We start from the raw sequence: 25,936 nt of genomic DNA, 5'->3' as shown, positions 1-25,936 counted from the left end.
ACCTCTGTCTGCTAGTCCTGGCTCAGATGGACTGGAACACTGAAATAGCTCAGACTCCGCCCACCTTGTATCAATGGAATTATTCTCAGAATCTCACATTAATAAACAGTGTAACCCCTTATCTTCCAATACATAACATATCACTGTGGCGTTTTCCCCTCTGCTCAATAGTCATTTCTAGAGAGGTTGGGCTCCAGTAGAGTTGTATTGATCCCCCAGCCAGCCAATGGCCCGTGACACAACACAATGTTATGGGAATCCATTTACACTGAGTTAGGTCTGTGACGGACATCTGCTCTTCCACAAAGCACATGATGGTGGGGAAGCGCCTCTATCTTGGCAATAAGGGATGGCACGTGGCGGAGAGAGAGGAGAACTAAGGGGAGGAGGAGGATAGGATGTCAAATTCTCTTGGAAAAAGAGAATCTGCTATTTAAAAGCTCTACAACTCAGACGGTGTGAGTGTGCAAAACTGCATATCTGTTCATGTCCGTTTTCTGTGTATGTGTCGGTTCAAAGCTGCTGTCACTCGTTTGATCTTGCTATAATGCGTCTTCAAGGCATGTATGAGTCTGTGTGACCTTGTATTGTCCCGCCAGTCTCTGTTTTGATATGCTGACAACGACACTGCCAACGCCAGCCAGCTAGCAGTGGCCTTCTACATGCCAGCTGCTCTCACCTATACCAACAGAGGTCTGCTAGAATAACTGATGTTCCTATTCCACTCCTCTACCCGTCATCTACCTCCTTTCCTCTGTTCATCACTCCATATTTCCTCCCTTAAGGCACGGACACACCGGTAGCGTTTGCCGACAGAGTACTTAGCACCTCTGAACAGAGTGTGAGCCATAATTTGCAAGCCATGTAGAATCGCACTAAAATGTTTGGCATTGACCCCCACCTGCGGGGGGATTCCTAAAACACATTGTGCTGAACAAATGGTGTAGCGGTCTAAGGCAATGCATCTCAGTGCTAGACGTGTCACTACAAACCCTGGTTTGATTCCAGGCTGTATCACAACTGACCATGATTGGGAGTCCCATTGGGCGGCACACAATTGGCCTGGGTTTGGCCGGGGTAGGCCGTCATTGTAAATAAGAATTTGTTCTTAACTGACTTGCCTGGTTAAATAAAAAAGGAATAATGACGACAGATCGACATTCATCACGGTGTTTGCGCTCCCTTAGACCGTCTCCTCTTGTGGGCTTGCATCTCCCTTTCACTCTACCACCAATCTCCTGTCATCTCCCTTTCACTCTACCACCAATCTCCTGTCATCTCCCTTTCACTCTACCACCAATCTCCTGTCATCTCCCTTTCACTCTACCACCAATCTCCTGTCATCTCCCTTTCACTCTACCACCAATCTCCTGTCATCTCCCTTTCACTCTACCACCAATCTCCTGTCATCTCCCTTTCACTCTACCACCAATCTCCTGTCATCTCCCTTTCACTCTACCACCAATCTCCTGTCATCTCCCTTTCACTCTACCACCAATCTCCTGTCATCTCCCTTTCGTCTCCTCCACAACTATATTCAAGAGGAGATAGAGGCCCTGATTAGTAGAAACACCAGATGGGGTGGGTGTGTGTGTGCCTTCACACACTGGCCAAAGGGGTCAAGAGTGCGTGCACACACACAGAGATTAGACTTCACACACGAGGGCACATGTGACTGCAGACATCTTGGTAATGAAGTTGAGGTCAGCAGGAGAGTAATTGTCACTGTCCATTATGCACCATTTGATTTCTCTCTTTCCTCTTCATATGATGCCGAGTAGCTTCCCTCAGACTAGACACACCACTCACTACCAAAGATGGACCTCCTCAGTCAGCAAACAAGTGTCTGTCTGTTTCATACACAGAGGCAGAGTGACTGTCTGAAGGTGCAGGACTGTGATCAGTAAGTCTGTGGGCCTCAATACATTGTGATAAATGGCACCCTTCATTCCAGCACAAATGGCACCATGAGTCATTTATAGACTTCTAAATGAATAAATATGTGTAGCTGTTATTTGTGTAGAGCCTGCACAATGTAAATGAGGTCTGGAACACACACAGGCAGGTACATCCTACTTCACACAGACAATAGTTTGTGGTTGTTAAATCTGGAGCTGGCTAGCCAGCTCTGCCTCACCACCTCGCTCTCTCTCCCCCTGGAGTTTGGGTTCAGAGTGTGACCTATTCCCTCCATTGTCCCCGCAGCAGCTCTGCTCTCACAGGGAGGTTAAGGGTTCTCTCTCTGTTCTCTGGAAGCAGAGTAGGTCTCGTTCTCCTCAAAAACAGGAGGGAGTGTTTTTGGAACAGCTGGGCCCAGGGCTGGGTAACAGATGCACAGGGGTGTCAGTGGGTTTATGGGAAATGTAGTGGCAGGATGACTGTGCCAGAGAGAGTCATGTAACATCTGTCACGGTAACTGACTGTTTTGAGATCTTTGTTGTGGAATGATTTCTCAAATCTTTTTGGTCTTTAGTCTCCACTCCTTCTGAAAGGGCCCTCATAAAATCTGAATCACCTGAGTAAAATCTGAGTAATGTTAGCGTTCTGTCTGAGTATCCTTACTTTTTAAGAACACACACACACAAACACACAGGCCTTTTCATTGTGTGCATGCGAGTGACCCCACGTTTGTTGTGTTTCGTTATACAATGTATGTTATACAATCTCTGTTCAGTGTGTGGTTAAAACTGAGCAGCTACATTTCTGGGGTGGTGCAGTCTCGTTTGTTTGGTTCATGTCGGGTTTGACACACACTCTGTCTGTAGGGGTGGTTCCCTTGGCGTGAGGCTGGTAACTGAGGAGGAATGTCTGAGTGAGTCAGTAGAAGAGAAGAGTTCATCCTTTTTGTTGCTCAGATGTTCCCCCTTCTTCCAGAGAGCTGTTAGGAACTACAGAGCAGCCCGGGGCTGTTTCTGACTGATACATCTCTTTCTTTCTCTTGTGCTTCCTCTCCTCCCCCTTTCTCTGCTCTTTTGACTGTTTTTATTCTGGGTGAAGGAAGCCAGCTGCATTAGCCTGTCTGTTTGAGAGTTGAATATGTAAGGAAAAGGGCCTTCATTGTTGTATTGTCTTGCCATTGCCGCTGTGTGTAACAGGAGTTTTGTGTGAGAATATGTCATGATAATGTCAAGTAATGTTTTCTTCTATGTGTCTCCTGTAGGAGCGAGGTTCCTCTGACAGTGGACTGAGTGTCTCTGAGAGTGGTTCTCAGCCAGGGACGACTGCCCTTCTGGCCACAGCGCCCATGAGGTAACGGCGAGAAGTCCCATACCAGCCTCGCTCTGCCCTCCACCCCCATCTCCCTCTATCCCTCCATCCCTCTCCAGCGATGGGTCAGAAGATCTCGGGCAGCATCAAGTCAGTTGATGCACGGGGTGAGCCCTCATATCGGCCTGTCCGCCGTGAGCTGCGGGGTCCAGACTTCTGCCGGCCTCCTCGTCTTGACCTACTTCTGGACATGCCCCCTGCGACCTCTGACCTGCAGCTCCACCACGCCTGGAACCCAGAGGACCGCTCGCTCAACGTCTTTGTCAAGGAGGACGACAAGCTGACCTTCCACCGCCACCCGGTGGCCCAGAGCACTGACTGCATCCGCGGTCAGGTGGGCTACACACGGGGGCTCCATGTCTGGAGGATCCACTGGCCGGCGAGACAACGAGGAACACACGCTGTCGTAGGGGTGGGCACGGCTGACTCTCTTCTACACTCTGTGGGTTACACGGCCCTGGTGGGTTCGGACTGTGAGTCGTGGGGCTGGGACTTGGGCCGGAACAGACTCTACCACGACAGTAAGAACCGGCTGGCCTCCACTTCGGCACCAACATACCCGTGTTTCCTAGAGGCAGACGAGTCGTTTGTTCTGCCGGATGCCCTGCTGGTGGTGCTGGACATGGACGAGGGCACGCTCAGCTTCATGGTGGACGGCCAGTACCTGGGCGTGGCCTTCAGAGGGTTAAAGGGCAGGAGGCTGTACCCTATCGTCAGTGCCGTGTGGGGACACTGTGAGGTCTCCATCTGCTACGTCAATGGACTGGATCGTAAGTCAATGTCCTTATGGTTTTACAGTGGGAAACATCCGTCTGTCTGTCTGCCTCGCTCTGTCTGTCTGCCTCGCTCTGTCTGTCTGCCTCGCTCTGTCTGTCTGCCTCGCTCTGTCTGTCTGCCTCGCTCTGTCTGGCTGCCTCGCTCTGTCTGGCTGCCTCGCTCTGTCTGGCTGCCTCGCTCTGTCTGGCTGCCTCGCTCTGGCTGGCTGCCTCGCTCTGGCTGGCTGCCTCGCTCGCTCTGGCTGCCTCGCTCGCTCGCTCGCTCTGGCTGGCTGGCTCGCTCGCTCGCTCTGGCTGGCTCTGGCTCTGGCTCTGGCTCGCTCTGTCTGTGGCTGGCTCTGGCTCGCTCTGTCTGTGGCTGGCTCTGGCTCGCTCTGGCTCGCTCTGTCTGTGGCTGGCTCTGGCTCGCTCTGGCTGGCTGGCTGGCTCTGGCTGGCTCGCTCTGGCTGGCTCTGGCTGGCTCGCTCTGGCTGGCTGGCTGGCTCTGGCTCGCTCTGGCTGGCTGGCTGGCTCTGGCCGGCTCGCTCTGGCTGGCTCGCTCTGGCTGGCTGGCTCTGGCTGGCTGGCTCTGGCTCGCTCTGTCTCGCTCTGGCTGGCTGGCTCTGGCTGGCTGCCTCGCTCTGGCTCACTCTGTCTGTCTGGCTCGCTCGCTGGCTCTCTCTGTCTGCCTCGCTCGCTCTACCCTCTTTCGGTCTCTGGAAGTTGTCTTCTGTGTGTGTTCTCTGCCTATATTATATTGTGAGATTTTCTGTAATCTGTGCTGTGGTTTTGAATACCTCAGACCAGGGTGTATTCTCTAATACTGTAGCTTAAAGAAACTATATCAGCACGTCAATGGTGCATTATGTCTTAACGGCTCTCACTTTACTTTCTCTCTGGCTCTTGTTTAGAAAACAATAAAGCACAATATGGAAAGCCAGTGACTCATACTCCCATACTCTCTGAATAGTCGGAGCGCTCGCTTTGAATTGCTTACTGTGTAGATGAGGGAGGCGTCTGTAGGAAATGTTGAGCTCCACAATGATAGTGTTTGGAGCCAGGCAGTTGCTCTGTCCCGGGGGGAGATTTCTGTAGAATCTACCTGCACAGCGTGACACAGCACAGCGCGACAGAGCTCTGAATGTGACCAGGAGGAGGGAGAAAAGAGAATGGAGAGTAAGCGACTGATTAATAGTACATTAAACTTATAGTGCTTTAAATTACAATCTCAAAGCGCTTTAAGCAACAACCACTTTTTTTTTTCTTCCAAAAACAAATAGTTAATGGACGATTATGGCAGGGTAGTACAGTAATGGCTTGAGCAGTCAGTGTCAGGAGGAAGGCTGGAGTAGAGGTAGTTCAGAGATGAAACAGAGGGGGGGTCACATCAGACTGGTTCAGTGCTGTTTATCAGGGTGCCGTCACTGACGCAGTGCTTCTCATTAGTATTCTCTGAAGTCCGACTCCATGGGAAGTCTGACTTCAGAGTTCTGGCTTCACCCATCACTGGGCGACGGTATCGGAGTCTGGGGCGACGGTATCGGAGTCTGGGGCGACGGTATCGGAGTCTGGGGCGACGGTATCGGAGAAGCACACTGCACATCAGTCCAGAATAGTCCTCCCTGAAGCTAACCACTGGAGAAAGCTGCTCAAAAAGCTTGGTGAAAAACATTTAGGATCTAATCATCTGTCTGTCATGTGTTTTGGACATAATAGACTGGAGATGAGGAGGCTGTGTGTTGAGCAGAAAGAATAAGTGACCGTTTCCTCACTAGGTTAGTCCCAGAGACACTCAGTCCGAATAATACTGTAGTAGTGACAGTCTGAATAATACTGTAGTAGTGACAGTCTGAATAATACTGTAGTAGTGACAGTCTGAATAATACTGTAGTAGTGACAGTCTGAATAATACTGTAGTAGTGACAGTCTGAATAATACTGTAGTAGTGACAGTCTGAATAATACTGTAGTAGTGACAGTCTGAATAATACTGTAGTGGTGACAGTCTGAATAATACTGTAGTGGTGACAGTCTGAATAATACTGTAGTAGTGACAGTCTGAATAATACTGTAGTAGTGACAGTCTGAATAATACTGTAGTAGTGACAGTCTGAATAATACTGTAGTAGTGACAGTCTGAATAATACTGTAGTAGTGACAGTCTGAATAATACTGTAGTGGTGACAGTCTGAATAATACTGTAGTGGTGACAGTCTGAGCATGACTAGAGATGTCATAAACCAGTGGTGGCTTACCCTCTTCCTGCAGACCTACTGGATACTGAGATTCTACCAATCAGCTGCTCATCAAGACCTAGATTAGCTGCATCAGCTGTGTTAGAGCAAGGCAGGAGCTATAATACACAGTAGCTCTCCAGGAGAGTTGGCCACTCTGTCAATCTACAGCCTCCAGTACACTGATCAGTGGCATGTCAGTACAGAGACTGGTTGATGGACAGTGTTTTATACTGCAGACTGGCCTGTGACTGGCCTGTGTGGAGTAACTGGCTCCGCTTCAGTGGGAGGGCCTGTTGGTGCGTTTGTCTGGCCCTGCTCTGATCTATAAAAACGTGTTTACACCCATAGGAAGATGTCTGGGTCTTTATGGCTGGGTGTCTCTCTCTGTGTGTGGTTGTCTAAGTATAGCAGACGTGAATGTCACCTACTGTGGGAGTCATTTAGGACCGTTCTGGCTGTTTTGGATTGTGTAACACTATCACCCTCCCCACTGTATATGTTACAGAAAGACCCAAAGTAGGACGAGGGCTCTTAGACGGTCAGACAAGAACTACATGTCCATGGCTGCAAGCCAGGTGTTTGTTTGTGTGTGAGTTCACGGAAGGGAGCCAGGAGTGTCAGAATTCTGGAGGCAGTCCCAGTGTGCCTCGGAGCTCAACGTCTGGCCTTGCGAAGGGAGGTGTGTTTATTGTGCCCATACAGTCACCCTCTGTTGAATGGTTTTCTCCATTTGCGTCATTTAGCAGACGCTCTTATCCAGAGCGACTTACAAATTGGTGCATTCAAATTGGTGCATTCATATCCAGTGGAACAACCACTTTACAATAGTACATCTGTCTTTTTTGGGGGGGGTTTAGAAGGATTACTATATCCTATCCCAGGTATTCCTTAAAGAGGTGGGGTTTCAGGTGTCTCCGGAAGGTGGTGATTGACTCCGCTGTCCTGGCGTCGTGAGGGAGCTTGTTCCACCATTGGGGTGCCAGAGCAGCAAACAGTTTTGACTGGGCTGAGCGGGAACTGTGCTTCCGCAGAGGTAGGGAGGCGAGCAGGCCAGAGGTGGATGAACGCAGTGCCCTTGTTTGGGTGTAGGGAATGATCAGAGCCTGAAGGTACGGAGGTGCCGTTCCCCTCACAGCTCCGTAGGCAAGCACCATGGTCTTGTAGCAGATGCGAGCTTCAACTGGAAGCCAGTGGAGTGTGCGGAGGAGCGGGGTGACGTGAGAGAACTTGGGAAGGTTGAACACAAGACGGGCTGCGGCGTTCTGGATGAGTTGTAGGGGTTTAGTGGCACAGGCAGGGAGGCCCGCCAACAGCGAGTTGCAGTAATCTAGACAGGAGATGACAATTAGGATTAGGACCTGCGCCGCTTCCTGTGTGAGGCAGGGTCGTATACTGCGAATGTTGTAGAGCATGAACCTACAGGATCGGGTCACCGCCTTGATGTTAGCGGAGAACGACAGGGTGTTGTCCAGGGTCACGCCAAGGCTCTTAGCGCTTTGGGAGGAGGACACAATGGAGTTGTCAACCGTGATGGCGAGATCATGGAACGGGCAGTCATTCCCCGGGAGGAAGAGCAGCTCCGTCTTGCCAAGGTTCAGCTTGAGGTGGTGATCCGTCATCCACACTGATATCTCTGCCAGACATGCAGAGATGCGATTCGTCACCTGGTTATCAGAGGGGGGAAAGGAGAAGATGAATTGTGTGTCGTCTGCGTAGCAATGATAGGAGAGACCATGTGAGGATATGACAGAGCTAAGTGACTTGGTGTATAGCGAGAATAGGAGAGGGCCTAGAACTGAGCCCTGGGGGACACCAGTGGTGAGAGCACGTGGTGCGGAGACGGATTCTCGCCACGCCACCTGGTAGGAGCGACCTGTCAGGTAGCACGCAATCCAAGAGTGAGCCGCGCCGGAGATACCCAACTCGGAGAGGGTGGAGAGGAGGATCTGATGATTCACAGTTTCAAAGGCAGCAGTTAGGTCTAGAAGGATGAGAGCAGAGGAGAGAGAGTTCGCTTTAGCAGTGCGGAGAGCCTCCGTGACACAGAAGAGCAGTCTCAGTTGAATGACCAGCCTTGAAACCTGACTGATTTGGATCGAGAAGGTCATTCTGAGAGGGATAGCAGGAGAGCTGGCCAAGGACGGCACGTTCAAGAGTTTTGGAGAGAAAAGAAAGAAGGGATACTGGTCTTTAGTTGTTGACATCGGAGGGATCGAATATCGTTTTTTTTGAGAAGGGGTGCAACTCTCGCTCTCTTGAAGACTGAAGGGACTTAGCCAGCGGTCAAGGATGAGTTGATGAGCGGGGTGAGGTAAGGGAGAAGTTCTCCGGAAATGGTCTGGAGAAGAGAGGAGGGGATAGGGTCAAGCGGGACCACCAGGTTAGAGTGGCAGCGGCCATGCGGTGTGAAGCGTTTGTGTGGCCTGTGCAGAGAGGAGAGAACGGGGATAGACAGACACATAGTTGACAGGCTACAGGAGAGGCTACGCTAATGCAAAGGAGATTGGAATGAAAATTAACTAAACAACTGGGGAAGCGAGAGCGCAGGGCCTCCCTCACTAACCATTCACTGAAACACTCATAACTTTTCCAACTTCCACTTTAGAAATTATAATTAATGTAAACTGCAGTGGTTCATTGTTTCCAGGAATGGGCTCTAACTTAGTTTATTCAGCTAGATAACTTGGTACAGTATTCTTCCGTGAAACCCACCCAGTGCACCGTATCCTATGACGCCGTAGCTAACTAGCATGCTAGCATCCAATAACACACGGTTTGCACCAATACTTGGTTCAACAAACTACCAATGGATCATTCGTGTCCGTGTCTAGTTCCTTTCATAACGCAGAAGTAATTAAACGTTGGCTAGCTAACACAAGGTCAGTCCTGCTAGCTACACAAGTGGACTCACATCTCGAAAGTTCAGAACGTTAAGCTTACGTTGCAAAAATCTTATTGACTAAAAATGATACAGTACTGCTAGCTGGTAGAGTTGGCTAGCTAGCAGTGGCTGCGTTTGCTTTTATCTTTGATACAGAGACAACTATGTAGCTAGCTAAAATTACACTAATCAAAACGTTCCGTTGTAATGTATTTAGTTTCTACAGTACTGCTAGTTGGTAAAGTTGGTGAAGTTGGCTAGCTAGCAGTGGCTGTGGTGTTGACGCTGTTTTGAAAATGGCGCGAACGAACGAATACACCTAGCTAGGTAACCTTGTTAGTTTCTCAAAGTTAGTTTCTCAAAGCTACACCTACACCTTTAGCTACACCTTTATCCTTGCTGCAAAGACCACTATGTAGCTAGCTAGCTAATATTACACTAATCAAATCACTAATCAAATCGTTCTGTTGTAATGTAATGAAATGTAATATTACCCGCGGAGCGAAGTACAGCACGACTACTCACTCCAGCATCCGGATAGAGCTATGTTCACCATAGCTCTATCTCACAGACAAACACTGGGCTGTTTGTGTAGAACGTGTGACATTAATGCATTTATCTAGAGCCCATTGGAACACCAGGCCTATTCTTTATCAACTGGTTTACTTTCAAGAGGATATTTTCCATACGTACATTTTCAATACCTGCACACATTTGTTTACATCCCTGTTAGTGATCATTTCTCCTTTGCCAAGATAATCCATCCAACTGACAAGTGTGGCATATCAAGAAGCTGATTAAACAGCATGATCATTACACAGGTGCACCTTGTGCAGGGAACAATAAAAGACCACTCTAAAATGAACAGTTTTGTCACACGACACAATGCCACAGATGTCTCAAGCTGAGGGAGCACGCAATTGGCATACTGATTGCAGGAATGTTCACCATAGCTGTTGTCAGTGAATTTAATGTTAATTTCTTATAAGCTGCCTCAAACATCGTTTGAGAGATTTTGGCAGTACATCCAACTGGCCTCGTGTATGGCGTTGTGGGCTAGCAGTTTGTTGATATAGTGCCCCGTGGAGGTGGGGTTATGGTATGGGCAGGCATAAGCTATGGACAACAAACACAATTTTATCGATGACAATTTTGAATGTGCAAATACCGTGATGAGATCCTGAGGCCCATTGTGAGGCCTATTTAATTTATTTCAATTGACTGATTTCCTCATGTTCTGTAAGTCAGTAAAATCTTTTAAATTGTTGTATTTTATGTTCACTATAGTTTGATAATGTCAGAGAAGCTAATGGAAGCAGCTTATAAGACAGGACTTAATCCACCCCATGTCCCTGCTGTCTCACAGCTCTGTAGCCTCATCATGTTAGTCTTCTATAGACATTATGTAGGGATCCTGTGAGTGTCCTCTGTTCTCTGCAGTGATAAGAGTATTTATTCCTTCTGCTGGAGTTCTCTTGGGACTGAATGCTGATTGGCTGAAACAGCATTTTAGCCGGGGGTATATCAGACAATATAGCACTGGTCTGACGCAAAAATACTTATTTACTGTTCTATTTATCTTAGTAACCAGTTTATAATAGAAATAAGGCACCTGGGGGTGTGTGTGTGTGTCGTGCCTGAGAACAACCCCCCCACACCTTGTTGCATAAATATGCTGTGGAAATGGGGAAACATCCCCATGTAACTCACAGGAAGATGCAGACCATTTATTAGTATGCATTGGCTCGTATTCCCAAAGGTATCTTTTCCATGTTTGTTTTAGACTCACCGTGATAAAGGAATCTTCTCTTTCAATAAAATAATTTTCCCTTAACACAGTTAATGCAATTCTCTGATCCTCTATTTCTCACGAACACTTAGTTTCTTCTCCGCACGACTTTCACTCTGATAGAAGCTATCGATTTCTTTAGTGTTTCTGTTCCCCAAAGCCTGTAAAACGACAACAATAGGAGAGTGGGGATGAGGCTGTACTGCCAGCTCCTTATGGCACTGTTCTTCCCATAAGATGGCACTACACAAAACGCAACAATACAGCCAAGCTGCCAGCAGCCGAACTCATTCACTGCTAAACAAGAGAATAACGAGGCAATCACTTTGCAAAACCTCCGTTGGGAATTAACACCATTTCACGCCGGCTCTTTCTTTCTCTCGCTCTGTCACTCACTCCCGCTCTTTAATTTATGCTGAAATCCCTGCTTCAATATTTACACTTGACTGGAACAAACTCCAAAAATCTCTGAAACTGGAAACACTTATCTCCCTCACTAGCTTTAAGCACCAGCTATCAGAGCAGCTCCCAGATCACTGCACCTGTACATAGCCCATCTATAATTTAGCCCAAACTACTACCTCTTCCCCTACTGTATTTATTTATTTAATTTATTATTTTGCTCCTTTGCACCATATTATTTATATTTTAACTTTGAACTTTCATCAAATTATAATTCTACCATTCCAGTGTTTTACTTGCTATACTTTATTTACTTTGCCACCATGGCCTTTTTTTGCCTTTACCTCCCTTATCTCACATCATTTGCTCACATTGTATATAGTCTTATTTTTGTCTACTGTATCATTGATTGTATGTTGTTTTACTCCATGTGTAACTCTGTTTTTGTATGTTGTCGAACTGCTTTGCTTTATCTTGGCCAGGTCGCAATTGTAAATGAGAACTTGTTCTCAACTTGCCTACCTGGTTAAATAAAGGTGAAATAAAATAAATAAATAAATAAACACTTCTAATCATGGCAGGGAGTTGCTGTAGAAACCGTTTATTTGAATGGGGAGAGGAGACGGTACAGTAAGTGCTGGCTTGGGGAGGGAGATCTAGCCTGGGAATGGATGGCTCCTCTTGATTGGTGCCTTGGAACTCTGCTGTGTCTCCTGATAGTGTGTAGAATAGATTCAGACTGAGTACATTTATATGCACATTAATAATTCAATATTAAACTGGTTATGACAGTAGGCCAAGTATGGCAGTAGTCATGTCCTAATAATTGGAAAGATTGCTCAGAAAACCAGGTTTTAAATCGGCGTATCCTTAGTTCAATTTCGACTCTACACCGATTTTTAAGCACTTTGTTCTGCTTATTTTAATCGGTGTAAGGTCAAATCAAACAAAGCATACAGCAATTTCAAACACCTGGTTTTCTGAGCAACCTTTTGAATTATTAGGACATGTATACTTCTTAATCGGCGTTTCAGTAGAGAATGGTGCCGGAGGGGCTGGCTTTTGTTTTGTAATTTATTTTTTTCCCTCACATTGTTTATCTCATTTTGTACATAATGTTGCTGCTACTGTCTCTTATGACCAAAAAGAGCTTACTCACCTAAGAACATTTACAACATTAACAATGTCTACACTGTATTTCTGATCAATTTAATGTTATTTTAATGGACAAAAAATTAGCTTTTCTTTCAACAAGGACTTTTTTTTAAGTGGCCCTAAACTTATGAACGGTTGTGTACATGTTTCAAACAGACCACCGTAGTCCCTGTGCCCAAGAAAGCGAAGGTAGCCTGCCTAAACCATTACCGCCCTGTAGCACTCACGTCGGTAGCCATCAAGTGCTTTGAAAGGCTAGTCATGGCTCACATCAACGCCATCATGCCAGAAACCCTAGACTCACTCCAATTTGCATACTGCCCCAACAGATTCACAGATGACGCAATCTGAATCGCGCTCTACACTGGCCTTTCCCACCTGGACAAAAGGAACACCTATGTGAGAATGCTGTTCATTGACTACAGCTCAACGTTCAACACCATAGTGCCCACAAAGCTCATCACTAAGCTAAGGACCCTGGGACTAAACACCTCCCTCTGCAACTGGATCCTGGACTTCCTGACGGGCCACCCCCAGGTGGTAAGGGTAGGTAACAACACATCTGCCACACTGATCCTCAACACTGGGGCACCTCAGTGGTGCGTGCTTATAGGGAGGAGGTCAGAGGCAGTGCCAGGACAACCATTTAAAAAAGTTTGCCTATTTAAATAAATTCTTATTTACAATGACTGCCTACCTCGGCCAAACCCTAACCCGAACGATGCTGGGCCAATTGTGTGCCGCCCTATTCGACTCCCAATCACGGCTGGTTGTAATACAGCATGGAATCAAACCAGGGTCTGTAGTGACGCCTCTAGCACTGAGATGCAGTGTCTTAGACTGCTGAGCCGCTCGGGAGCCACAATGTGAGTTGATCGTGAACTATAGGAAAAGAAGGGCCGAAACAGGCCCCCATTTAACATCAATGGGACTGAAGTGGAGCGGGTCGAGAGTTTCAAGTTCCTTGGTGTCCACATCCCCAACAAACTATCATAGTCCAAACATAACAAGACAGTTGTGAAGAGGGCACAACACCTTTTCCCCCTCGAGACTGGAAAGATTTGGCATGGGTCCTCAGATCCTCAAAGTTCTACAGCTGCACCATCAAGAGCATCCTGACCGGTTGCATCACCGCCTGATATGGCAACTGCTCGGGATCTGACCGTAAGGCGCTACAGAGGGTAGTGCGTACGGCCCAGTACATCTCTGGGGCCAAGCTTCCTGCCGTCCAGGACCTACTAGGCGGTGTCAGAGGAAGGCCCTAAAAATTGTCAGACTCCAGTCACCAAAGTCAGACTTCTCTCTGCTACTGCACGGCAGCGGTACCGGAGCACCAAGTCTAGGACCAAATGGCTCCTTAACAGCTTCTGCCCCCAAGCCGTAAGACAACTAATCAAATGGCCACCCGGACTATCTACATTGACTCGGTACCAGTACCCCCTATGTCTAGCATTGTTATGTACATTTGTTACTTTTTGTTTAATTTTTGTAATTTTTTGGTAAATATTTTATCAACTCTTTATTGAACTGCATCGTTAAGGTCTTGTAGGTAATTTAACCTGTTGTATTTGGCGCATGTGACAAATTTTGATTTGATTGCAGTGGTGTATTTGCTCTGCGCATGTGCCAGCACTGGGTAGCGCAAGCCTCCCTCTTATGCACGAGTGAAGTGAGCTCGGGAATAACAAAGTATGAATCTTATAACTAATTTTCACATACAAACTTTGTCACAACTCGGAATCAAATTGACAATGTTATTTTAACAAAGCCTATGTGGTAGAAATAATATTTTGATTGGTGATTTTCAGCATTTAAGTCCCATCAGGATTATTAGTGAAATCGTTATTCTTGCAAATCATGTAAGTGTTTTAAACTATATTAATCTGACTATCCACAATCGTATTGTGTGTAAGTGTACTCAATGTCTTGCACAGAGGTATAAACCCTTTCTGTTACAGTGCTTTAGAGCATCTCAGACTCAATGTCTCGGAATAGATACTCAGACAATAGCTCCCATTCTCATAATGCTCATGGCTAGGTACAGACTTTTCAAAAGTGTGTGTGCCAGTAAGGTCTGAGTAATCAGGGCTATAACAGGCTTTATTCTGCTGAGGACCAGAGTGCAGAGAGGCACTGCAGGGATCGGTGGTTGAATGGACTGGAGCGTTTTGGTTCTGTCTGGAGATCAGGGGCTAGATCCTTTGGTTCTGTCTGGGGATCAGGGGCTGGATCGTTTGGTTCTGTCTGGTAATAACGCTCCAGCCCAAAGGAAAGAAGAGGAGCAACATTTTGACCGTCGTCTGTTAGTTCAGTGAGCAATTGGATTCAGCTCAAGTCAATGATTTCCAATTTGAGAGAGGCTGAAGCTTGTCCTTTTCTGTCTCCCTCCTTTCTCTTCCTCACCGCTCTTTCCATTCATTCTTTTTCTCACTCTACCTGTGATGTTCTCTTGGATTGGTCAATGAATTAGACTCAGATGCGCCACTTCTGTGTAGTCACTGTTGTACGTACTTTCCCATGCGTACTTATTGGAAAAATCAGTCATGCAGACGTTCCTTGTCAATGCATAAAATTTGCACCTCATCCTGACGTCACACACACACACACAGGTCTTGTCACAAGATGGTCATTTTATACATCCCCCCCCCACACACACACACACACACACTTTCCATAATAAGTTGCTATTTTATACATGTACATCACACACACTCACTCCCAATCACGAGGTGGTCATTGGAACTGGTGCACAGTTTGAGATGTTATCCTTCTCCACACGCTCCACTGACAGTTCTCCATATTGATTAGATAAGCTCAGTCTGGAGTCAACAAGTCTGTTCCTCACTGCATATCCTGACGTCAGGTCTGTTGGCATCGCTCCTGGCTGAGAGGAAACTGGGACAGCAGGATCAAGATACCTTCTTAATGCCCGTCTCCTGAAATTACACAAGTGGGTTGTGTTTTGAACACTCGCACACTTTTTGGGTCACCTGCATCCAGGAGCTCTGAAATAGCTGGGAGGATGGTGTCAGTGAAAGGCACCAACCTGTTACACATCGATGCACCAGTCAGTCTGCTTTCTTCACACGGCGTGGGAGAGCTCTGTTGCTGTCCCAAATTCCCCTGCTCCCTCTCTCTCAGACACTGTGTACTGGGACTGCTCGGTGTGTTAGTCATAGGAAGGTGTGTATGTGTAGGCCTATATGTAGGTCATCTGTTACCACCTATATACAAGCCTAGTGCATGCTCCTGATGCTCCCAGAGCTATAGCCCTGGACTGCTGTGGGTAGGACCATCAGTCCGAGAGTCCCCGGGGTGGGACATGAAGGGAACAGGAAGAGCAGGATGGACAGTTACTTTCTAGTCCATTTAACTGAACCACTTCCAGTTAATTTGCTTCCATTAATACTTAATATCATGTTTGCTTTTTTCCCCATGTTTGAAGTATGATTTTGGTTTTCATGAGCCCACATGGCATGCAGTTCAGCACGCCAAGGCAGATGTGCTGGTTCAACATGTAGCTGTTATGGACTCTGTTGGGCTCTGTATGTGTGCCTTCTCCCCCTTGTCCCCTTTGTCCTTTTCTGAGGACTATTTCAAACTAAGCATGATTCTCAAGAGATGAGCACCATACATGTTTCTCCATGCAGGCACACTCACTGGAGCAGTGAGGCCTGACAACTCAGCCAGACAGTTGATGCACAGAAGACAATAGCAGGTTCCTGCTCAGATTCCCGCTGTTTCATTGGTTGGCTAGAGAGATGTAGGGAGAGGGTGCGCCAGCTGGGTGATTGGACAGTTTACAGGAAGCAGCAGCATCATAATTATCATCCCTCCTATGCCATTCCCATGGCTCTACTGAATAACATGCTATGTTACCGTTCCTTGAAGTGGTTTACTCAATCCAACACCTCGCAACTTTTTTCATCTTTGTTCATTAAGAACATGACTTATATGACGTTGAAATAGTGAAATGGATCATGTCAAGTAGTGTACCAGCAAGCCTGCTTTGGTATCACATCCTTCCTATGGAAACATCTTAGTGTATAATATAGGAGAGGCCAATGTTAGTGTGTCTATATATCTTACTGTGTTGTCTAGTGGTCACTTGGCTACAAGGGCGCCCGTCCATTTAGAGGATTCCCTAGGGTCCCCCTTGACACCGTCCACCCTGTCTATTCAAAGCCATGTGGCCGGTGACTCAACAGTGAGCGTGTAGTGAGGGAGACTGTGTTTGGTGAGCCCCTGAGTATCACCTTCACACAGACTGCTCAGGAGAGTGTCTGCTCTGTGAGTCCAGTACAAACACATGGTCATGGCAGGTGGAATGGTCAAGCTGACGTCCGTGAAGGGCACTTTCATTATCAAAGTTTCTCTGTGTGTGTGTGGGGGAAGATCTCTCTGACAAACACATGCACTTAAAAGCTCTTCTGAGGATGATATCATATTGCTCAGTCTACACTTATATTAAATGCACTCCCTCTGAAATAGCATATATTACATCTGTAAATGTATGTAAGCATTCATATTTTTTTACCCCTGTTTTAAAGTCCTCTCTTCTCTCCTGTCTGTCACAGCGGAGCCCCTCCCCCTGATGGACCTGTGCAGGCGAGTGGCCAGGCTGGCTCTGGGGCGGGACCGAGTCAACCAGATAGACACCCTCCCTCTGCCAGAGACCATCAAGAACTACCTCCAGTACCAGTGACCCGACACACACCAGGACAACCAATGACTGCTTGACGACGGCTACATTTCACTACGGTCAACCACAAACAATTGAATCCTGAACCACTGGACATCTACTGAGGATGATGATGGTTGGGAGGAAGCCTATAAAGGAGTTGCGAGCATCCTTTTAGGATTTGTGTCCATTTTCACCTCCGTTGTTTCAATTTGCTCACTGCTGCTGTCCCCCAGATGGACAGACAGAGGTAGATGGGCTTGAGACTGGACTCTAGCAGAAGTGTTGGGCTATGATGCTGGCTTCTCATTGGGTCTATAATGTGGAAGCTTCTAGAATATATTTCTGGAGGAACAGGGCGTTTTGGGGATGATGCACACAGACATAGTTACTGTACATTTATACAGACTCTCTGGAAGCCTCTCTGAACATGTAGATATTTAGACAACTGAGGCTCACCAGCCCCTAGCCACAGGGACGCGAACATCGTTCAACGCATGCATATGCAAACACTAGCTCATGCTCAGAGGGGCTGTTTTCAGTCTGTGTGAGGTTTTATGCAAGTGTGGGTTGGTGCGTGTCGGCCTTGCTCCGCAACAGGCACCCCAAGACATCAGTCTGACCCACTGAGTTTGGCAACACTGCAGCCCTGATCTCTCTAGTCCCCTGCTGCACTGCACCTTCCTCTCAACTGGCAGTCTCCCTTTATTTATCAGTGGGTTTCATTGGATCCATGCCTCTGTCTGTCTGGGTGAGTGACTGGTTGTGCATCCAGTGGCACCCTATTCCCTACATTGTGCACTACGTTTGATCAGATGGTGTGCACTATGTAGGGAATAGGGTGCCATTATGGACATACCTGGAATGTTGTCAGTCAGTGTGATGTGTTAAAGCTGAGGTTGGTCTGAGGGCCATTCTGCTGTTACTGTTTATGTGCCTGCTCAGGGAAAGCACACCTCTCACAGGAGACAAAAAAAAAGACCTGCTGCTTTTTCCCCTCTTTCTGTTCTTATCCTGATGGTGACTACTCCTTTAAGAATACGTTCTGTTTTTATGACTGAGGTTTTAGTTTGTTTCTGATTTTTGTTTTCTATGGTTTTGTTTTCTATTTGCCGGACAGGAAGTGACCCGGGTGAGACAGGAAGTCTCGCTGAGAGAGACTTATCGAGGAATGTGCTGCCATGAGAATCTTTTAAATGTGAATAAACCACAAACTGAACCAAACACGCTGGTGTTTTCTGTCCAGTTGGACCTACTGTCATCTCAGTATGCCAGTGTCATCCAAATGAAGGGAAGTCTCAATGCTGCCCAGCACATTCACAACACTAAGCCTTTGAACCAAAAATAGTCATTCATTTATTTAACTGTGATTTTAAGTATGTTGCTGTAGTTGATATTTAGTCAGTGATGTTTTCTGAAGCTGATGTCCCATGGGGCAGGCAGACTTTGAACAGAGAACAAAGCCTGTTATGTGATCACAGTTCAGACAAAGCAGCTTTCCCTGACCATTCAGAAAACCCCTTCATGTTTTACAGCATAAATCTGTCTGTCGATCATATCAAGTTCACACCAGGACAGCAAAGTGGTACTGATGAGATGATTTAACGCAAGTGGTGAGAGAGTTCAGTTGTAGGGAAGGAAACATTTCCCTAAATGATAACAATCATCCTACTCTCTCAATAGGAAGGCTTGGTAGGGATGATCTTGCAGGGCCATAGTTACCGGCCCATTACCAGAAGTGTACATAAGCTGTGTTATAGCAATTGGCTCATTCATCCCCCTCCTCTCCCCTGTAACTATTCACCAGGTCGTTGCTGTAAATGAGTGTGTTCTTGTCAACTTACCTGGTAAAATAAGGGTTACAAATTTTTTTTTATAATGGATCTCAGGCGAAGGCTTTAGTGCTGAAATGCAAGGATTTGAAGGATGAGGAAGCGCTTCAGGGCATGATGCTGGACACAGCATCACAGTTTGAGGCTAAGACCAGGCATTGGAAATCAAATATCAGTTAAATGAGATCATCCCTGCCCTTTTGAATTTAGTAATTAATTTACTCCCTTGTGGAAAGGTAGGATCAAATCAGGATAAAAGCCGGTGCTCAGAAGTAGTTTGATCTGTCTAAAAGGGGCTTATCCTTGATACACCCCTGTTTCTTGACAGTTTGTTGTGACAGCTTGATTTGATTTGAGCTGCGCAACTATGCCGCTTTAGAATTGAGCTCTGATATGTCCTGTTGACTGTTGACTGGGGTTTAATCTTACAACAGTGACTATTGGCTCCCTCCTTTCCCTTCTCTTCCCTCACCCCCTCTCCCCCTACTCAACCCATTTATTTCTCCCCACTTCTCACCCTCTCCAACCAGCTTTCCATCATCGTCCATATTATTACTCTCTGCACTCTCCTGTCCTTTACCTCTTATGCCTGTACTTTCCATATCCATCACGAAAGGTGTAATCTCTCCCCTCACCGGTCTATTCTACTGCCTTCACACTCTCCATGATGCCCATCAACATTCCTCCTTTCACTCTTCTCTGCTCACTCCCTCATTCCTTTCCCTCCCTCTCATCCTGTATTGAGTGACATGGAGGGAGGTGGGAGGAGAACTGTAGCAGTTGAAGGGCTGTTATCTTCCACAGAGGGAAGATGAAGAAATGTATAATTCCTAAAAGAAAATCACCTCTTTAGGTTTGCTCTTTTCTCCTGCAGAGCGTTATGTAAAATGTATTGTTTGGTTCTGTGGTCTGTTTCTCTCGCTCAGATTAAATGAATGAGTGCTTGACTTCTCAAAGCTACTTTTCTCTTTGACCTATTTGAATGATCTTTAAAAAGGGTACATAGTCAGTCTTCTAGACGAAGCGCGCACACTTAACAGAAAATAGCCCTTTACTCACTTTAGGTAACTGTCAATCAAAAACGTTTTAAGAACCATGATTCATTGCAACCAGTGAAGGGGGCTGTGAATGTGGTCAGTGCAGGCATGGAACAGAATTGGCAGAACCACTAGCACTTAGAGGCGTCCAAGTAAAGGTCAGCATCCCTCAGCGCATGGCCGTCATCACTGCATCTCTTCTTTCCAGAGCTGTGTTGTGGTCACATTCTAACAGACACACACTGACCTGTGAGTGGACCTGGGGGCTATTGTCAACTCAAGGAAACAACCGAAGCGATGTGGGAAAATCACAAACAGTCCAATGGCTTCCTGAGATACTTTGTGAGGGTATGGACTAGGGAAGGAAGACCATGAGACGAAAGAGCATTTTCCTTTTCAACAACTGCTGCCACATTGAGGAGAACATTACAGGACATTGTTGCTGTGACGTCAATGAATTGTATGAAGAATGGAAAGTACAAGCACATTGTTGAAAGAGGACCTCACTATGGTTTGACGTCCATGTTGTGGTAGATGGTATTGTGTGATGGTAATTCTACTGAAAGGACAGGGCATGTCCTGTATGGAGCTGTAGGAGGGTTGTTTTCCTGTCCAGTGTCTGGTTGATGTGAATATCCTCCGAGACCCTTTCGACCGTCACTCTTTTGGCCCCTGCTGAACACTTGGACTGACCGCCTGCACCGACTCTCGCCCACACCTGTGTCTAGCAGACTCTTATGTCTAAATACTGCACTATTTAAACACTTGGCCCCCAATCCACCCTTTCCTAAAAAACATGTCAATATTGGACTATAAATTGTGCCTTCCTATATTATACTTATGCTAAAATGTTTTCTATTCTGAGCTATTTACTTCATTCGTATTCTTTTATTTCTCATTGTTGCATTATTGAAGGAACATGCAAGTAAGCATTTAGTTGGATGGTGTATCCCGTACATACGACTAATACAACTGGAAACTTGTTTGTTTTGAGCAACTTGGTAGAGCTGCTGGTACCTGTGGTCAATACTGCCATCTGCTGGTTGTAAAAACGACCAGTTTAGTGAACTGTCTTTTCTGTCGGTAAAGTGGGACTGACATTTGATAAGGGAATCGTATGGTAATGTTCTGGTCACAATTAAACCACACAAATGCCAAAACACTCCAACCACTTGTTTTTTAATAGATTTGTTTTACAAACTAGGGGTGAAGAGAATGCATAGAGTCAGCCACACTTCTAGGAGGCTCGTCAGAGACATGAAAAAATGGAAAAGGAACACACTGTTAGTAATTAATAGACTGGGCGCATACTTCTAAAGGACACACAACCCTACAGGGTCTCTCTCACACCTAAAAAACAGAAGGGCATGATTGATAATCATATGGAACGGACACACACACAATTCAGACATTCAAGGGCAAAGCGAGAACAGATCCATGTGAAGGAACTGTGTACCAAATGTCTCTAGATATAAACACAGAGTAGAAGCACGTACGTGTAGAGCAGGGATCAATAAAAAAATAGAGAGCGCCCAAAGTATTGGGACAGTGACACGTTGTTTTGGCTCTGTATTCCAGCACTTTGGATTTGAAATGATGCAATGACTGAGGTTAAAGTGCAGGCTGTCAGCTTTAATTTGAGAGTATTTTCATGCATATCAGATGAACAGTTTAGAATTTAACACCAGTTTCTGTACATGGTCCCATAAAATTGGGGGACTAAGAGTATTGGGACAAATTCAGATGTGCATCCTAAATGAGTCGTGACTAACGATGACTGAGAGATGCACAAATATCATACCTCCAAGAAACGCTAACCTCTCACCATTACAATAAAAGGGGAGGTTGCATTTTTTGGGGGGGGTATGATATTTGTGCGTCTAACTTTCTCACTCATTATTCACGATTCATTCAAGATTATCCTGAAGTGTTTAGAAATATATTCTATTATTTGTGATAAGTGACTCAAATGGCAATACATTATTTTGTGCCCAATAGAAATTAATGATAATCTGAAACAACCAAAAACAAACAGCAAATGCATCCAACCAATTATAGTCACAAGCGTGATGTAGTCATTGCATGCTATGAATATATTACCAAATACTAAAATGTTTACTACACAAGTGAATTGGTCCCAATACTTTTAGTCCCTCCATTTTAGGGGACCATGTACAAAGTGCTGTAATTTCTAAACGGTTCACCTGATTATGGATGAAAATACCCTTTAATTAAAGCTGACAGTCTGCACTTTAACCTCACAGCCATTGCATAATTTCAAAGTGCTGGAGTACAGCGCCAAAACAACAAATTGTCACTGTCCCAATATTTTGAGCTCTCGGTATATATTATTGTGGAAACTCACTCTGGGTCTCAACTTACTGTTGACAGTTTGAATTTGTACAATACACAAGGTGCAATTTCAAAAATGTTGTTCAGCAGTTTCTCATGTCAGTCACTGACAGTCACTCAATTAGGCCATGTCAGCCAGTGGGGTAAAGTATTTTTACTTATGTCGTTTGAGTATCTGTACTGTACTATTTATATTTTTGACAACTTTTACCCCACTACATTCCTAAAGAAGATAATTTACTTTTTACTCCATACATTTTCCCTGACACCTAAAAGTACTTGTTACATTTTCAATACATAGCAGGACAGGAAAATGGTCCAATTCAAACGGTTATAAAGAGAATATCCCAACTGTCTCTGATCTGAGACTCACTAAACAAAAAATTCTCTGTTTGTAAATGTCAGTGTTGGAGTGTCCAGGCTGTATCACATCCAGCCTTGATTGGGAGTCCCATAGGGCGGCGCACAATTGGCCCAGCGTCATCCGGGTTTGGCCGGGGTAGGCCGTCATTGTAAATAAGAATTTGTTTTTAACTGACTTTCCTAGTTAAATAAAAGGTTAAATAAAAATTAAATGAAAAATCTATGAATAAAAAAGTGTGCTGTCTGGGTTGCTTAATATAAGGAATGTGACATTTATTTTACTTTTGATACTAAAGTATATTTAAAACCAAATACTTTGACTTTTACTCTAGTAGTATTTTACTTGAGTCATTTTCTATTAAGGTATCTTTACTCAGTATGACAAATTGGGTACTTTTTCCACCACTGATGTCAGCAAAAAATGATTAGATTGGTAAATTAGTCTAGCGGCCAGCTATACTTAGTACTTATGGTTGAATTACTGGCCGGCGGCCCCCATTGAATAACAAATTCAGTCTCCCTCAGATGTATTATAAACTGCCAACATTTCTCGCAACTCTGTCAAAATGTGTAGAATTGCAGGAAGTTAGCTATAAAAAATATAATTTCTCTGCCCTACAGCAAAATGAGTAGAATTGCATGAAATTACAGCGCCTTCAGAAAGTATTCACTCCCCTTGACTTGTTTCACAGCCCAAATTTAAAATGGATTCAATTGAGATTTGTCACTGGCCTACACACAATACCCCATAATGTGAAAGCGGAATTATGTTTTTAGAAATGCTTACAAATTAAAAAACGTCCTAAGTCAATACGTATTTAAACCCTTTTATGGCAAGTCTAAATAAGTTAAGGAGTGAACATTAGTGACCGACCGGCTCAAATCGGTCTTATGTAGCAAAATTTGAAATCGTGTTTTTTACATTGGATAAAAGTAGAGACTCAGAGCTACAAAATTCTACATCATACCCTACAGTTGAGGAACAATGGGGAAGTAATTTTGTTTTGGAAGTTGATAAACTTGTTAACTCACTTTTGAGAAAATGGCCTTTGAATGTTTTGGTACCTACTGGAGAGCCCTTTGTCTACACCCATTCAGCATCGTTCACACCTTCTTAAGCTTTAGCCCCACCCATCTTTTTAAGGGTTGATCTGAGCATTCTGTACTAACAGCACCCAAGCTAACTTGCTAGCTACTTCCAGACACAAATGAGAACAGCTCACTGAACATTACTCGCCCTAGCAGAGCTGGTTGGGCTGTTATGTTATCCAGAGCGTTGGTGACTGCAACTATGCTGCCAGATTGTCCATTCATAAATTCAGAGCGTTTCACACACGGAGCGTTCAGAGCGCACACTGGACGCTCTGGCCGAGGAGTAGGGTTGATCCGAACATTCAACGGCACCCAAGCTAAAGTTGGCTAGCTACTTCCAGACAAAAATGAGAACACCCCACTCTGACCACTTTACTTGCCCTAACAGAGCTGGTTAGGCTGTTTTCATGTTATCCAGAGCGTTGGTGACTAACTGTGCAGCTGGCAACAATTTCATTATGCTTTTTTGCAGACGTTTACTGACACAAACCATATGCATCGGGTGTTGAGCGTTTGTTAATTTATCAGTTATTCTGTACTCTGGCACACTCAGATGAGCGTACTGAGAAATCAGAGTAGATGGTCAGACTGAATTTACAAACGCACCCGAAATGGTTACTTGCATAGCGGAGTCTTTTGTTAAGACATGTAGCTAGCTAGGTAAACAAAGAACCATAATCCCAACTCATTATGTTACTACCCTGCATGAATCAAATTTTGCTTAACAAGTCACATAAGTTGCATGGACTCACTGTGTGCGGTGTGTTTTAATTTTTTTTTTTTTGTATAGATGTCGGTACACATACCTGTGAGCAAATGTGGCCCCTCATGATGAGTTCAGATTTAGTGGCCCCCATCAAAGTTGCCCATCCCTGGTGTAGAGTAATACTTCCCAAACCTCTCCTCAGGGTTCACATATTAGTTGGCACAAATCAATTGGTGATAGTTGACTAATTGAATCAGGTGTGCCAGTTTAGGGCTACAACAAATGTGAAAAGTCCAGTGGTCCCTAAGGAGAGAGCTCGGAAACCCTTGGTGTAGTCACTCAGAGGTACAGAAGATTGTTTTGTTTCACCGTTGACCCTCTTTAGAGATGGGGCTTACTACATACAGCCTTAGTTGTTTTAGTGAGGTTGTTAGTTGCTTCTACAGCCTTCATGATTGTCTCAGCCCTGTCACCCAGATCTGTTGGCATGGAGAGTGAAGAGCTGCATTTGAGCAATGCACACATCTCAAAAGAAAACGAGCTACAGTTTATCTAGATATTAATACAACTCCAGTCATTACCGTCTTCATTTTCTGGGTTCCAGAGTGAATATGGAGTAGCAATACAGTCATTTTCTGTTAAGGAACTGTCATGTTATAGACCTAATTCTTATTTCTAGCATTAGTGTGACCTGTGGATATTTGAGTGAATGGCTGCAGTGAAGCTTACATGTGCTGGAAAGGCTCTTTGTGCTCGTATCCTGTGAGCGGGGAAAGGTCAGTAGGTGAGGGTGTCTCTATGGTTACACACAGCTGAATGTAAACAACAGGTAGACAAGATGAACATTGTCATTTTGAAACAGAACTCAAACAAAATAACAGGAAAAACAGCTAAATAAAATGGAGGCGAATTAGGTAGAGAGCAAGCATCTTTTTGTTTTCCATCGAAAAACAGTCCGATTAGAAAACAAACGAGAAAAAAAGATTTCAAAATGAAACATTTTTGAAAATCGGTTTGAAACAGTCTTTCTTCTTCTAACTACACATATACTGCAGAAAGTATGGAGATAGAAACATCGGGTCTCCTTATCGTGTAGCATCACATCTATTCTCACACGCAGACTAAACTGTACAACAACACACCTCCAAAGTGAACACTGGACAGAATGGTCTCATCTGTAACACTTGCTTGGATTCTGAGGCAGAGAAAGAAGAGATGCAATTGTAGGTCAGAGCAGGTCTACAGAAAAGTGCATAAAGAATCACACATTTGTCTAAGGGGGAGAGGAAACCTTGGGGGGTTCAGAGGTTCACCCTGAATTTCCCACAAAACATATAGTTTACGCTCCCATCACTGGGCAGAAAGATTCAACAATGTTACATCTTATG

At 45.3% G+C, this 25,936-nt stretch overlaps 1 protein-coding gene across 3 annotated transcripts in view; it reads left to right on the top strand.

Moving 5' to 3' along the window:
• LOC106613129 (SPRY domain-containing SOCS box protein 4) overlaps positions 1-23,357 on the top strand; it is a 58,005-nt gene extending 34,648 nt beyond the window's left edge. For 2 of the 3 annotated variants that reach the window (XM_014215085.2, XM_045724727.1), the window contains exons 2-3: positions 3,161-4,037; positions 17,063-23,357. In XM_014215085.2, coding sequence (XP_014070560.1) covers positions 3,329-4,037; positions 17,063-17,190 — 837 coding nt within the window. In that variant the 5' untranslated portion in view covers positions 3,161-3,328 and the 3' untranslated portion in view covers positions 17,191-23,357. Of the gene's footprint in view, positions 1-2,868; positions 3,039-3,160; positions 4,038-17,062 lie in introns of those variants that run through there. The other variant, XM_014215086.2, reaches the window with a different exon arrangement.
• Positions 23,358-25,936: the final 2,579 nt, after the last annotated feature.

The sequence above is a fragment of the Salmo salar genome, chromosome ssa09, assembly GCF_905237065.1.
Source record: "Salmo salar chromosome ssa09, Ssal_v3.1, whole genome shotgun sequence".
NCBI lineage: Eukaryota > Metazoa > Chordata > Actinopteri > Salmoniformes > Salmonidae > Salmo > Salmo salar.
This window is presented reverse-complemented; position numbering and strand designations above follow the sequence as displayed.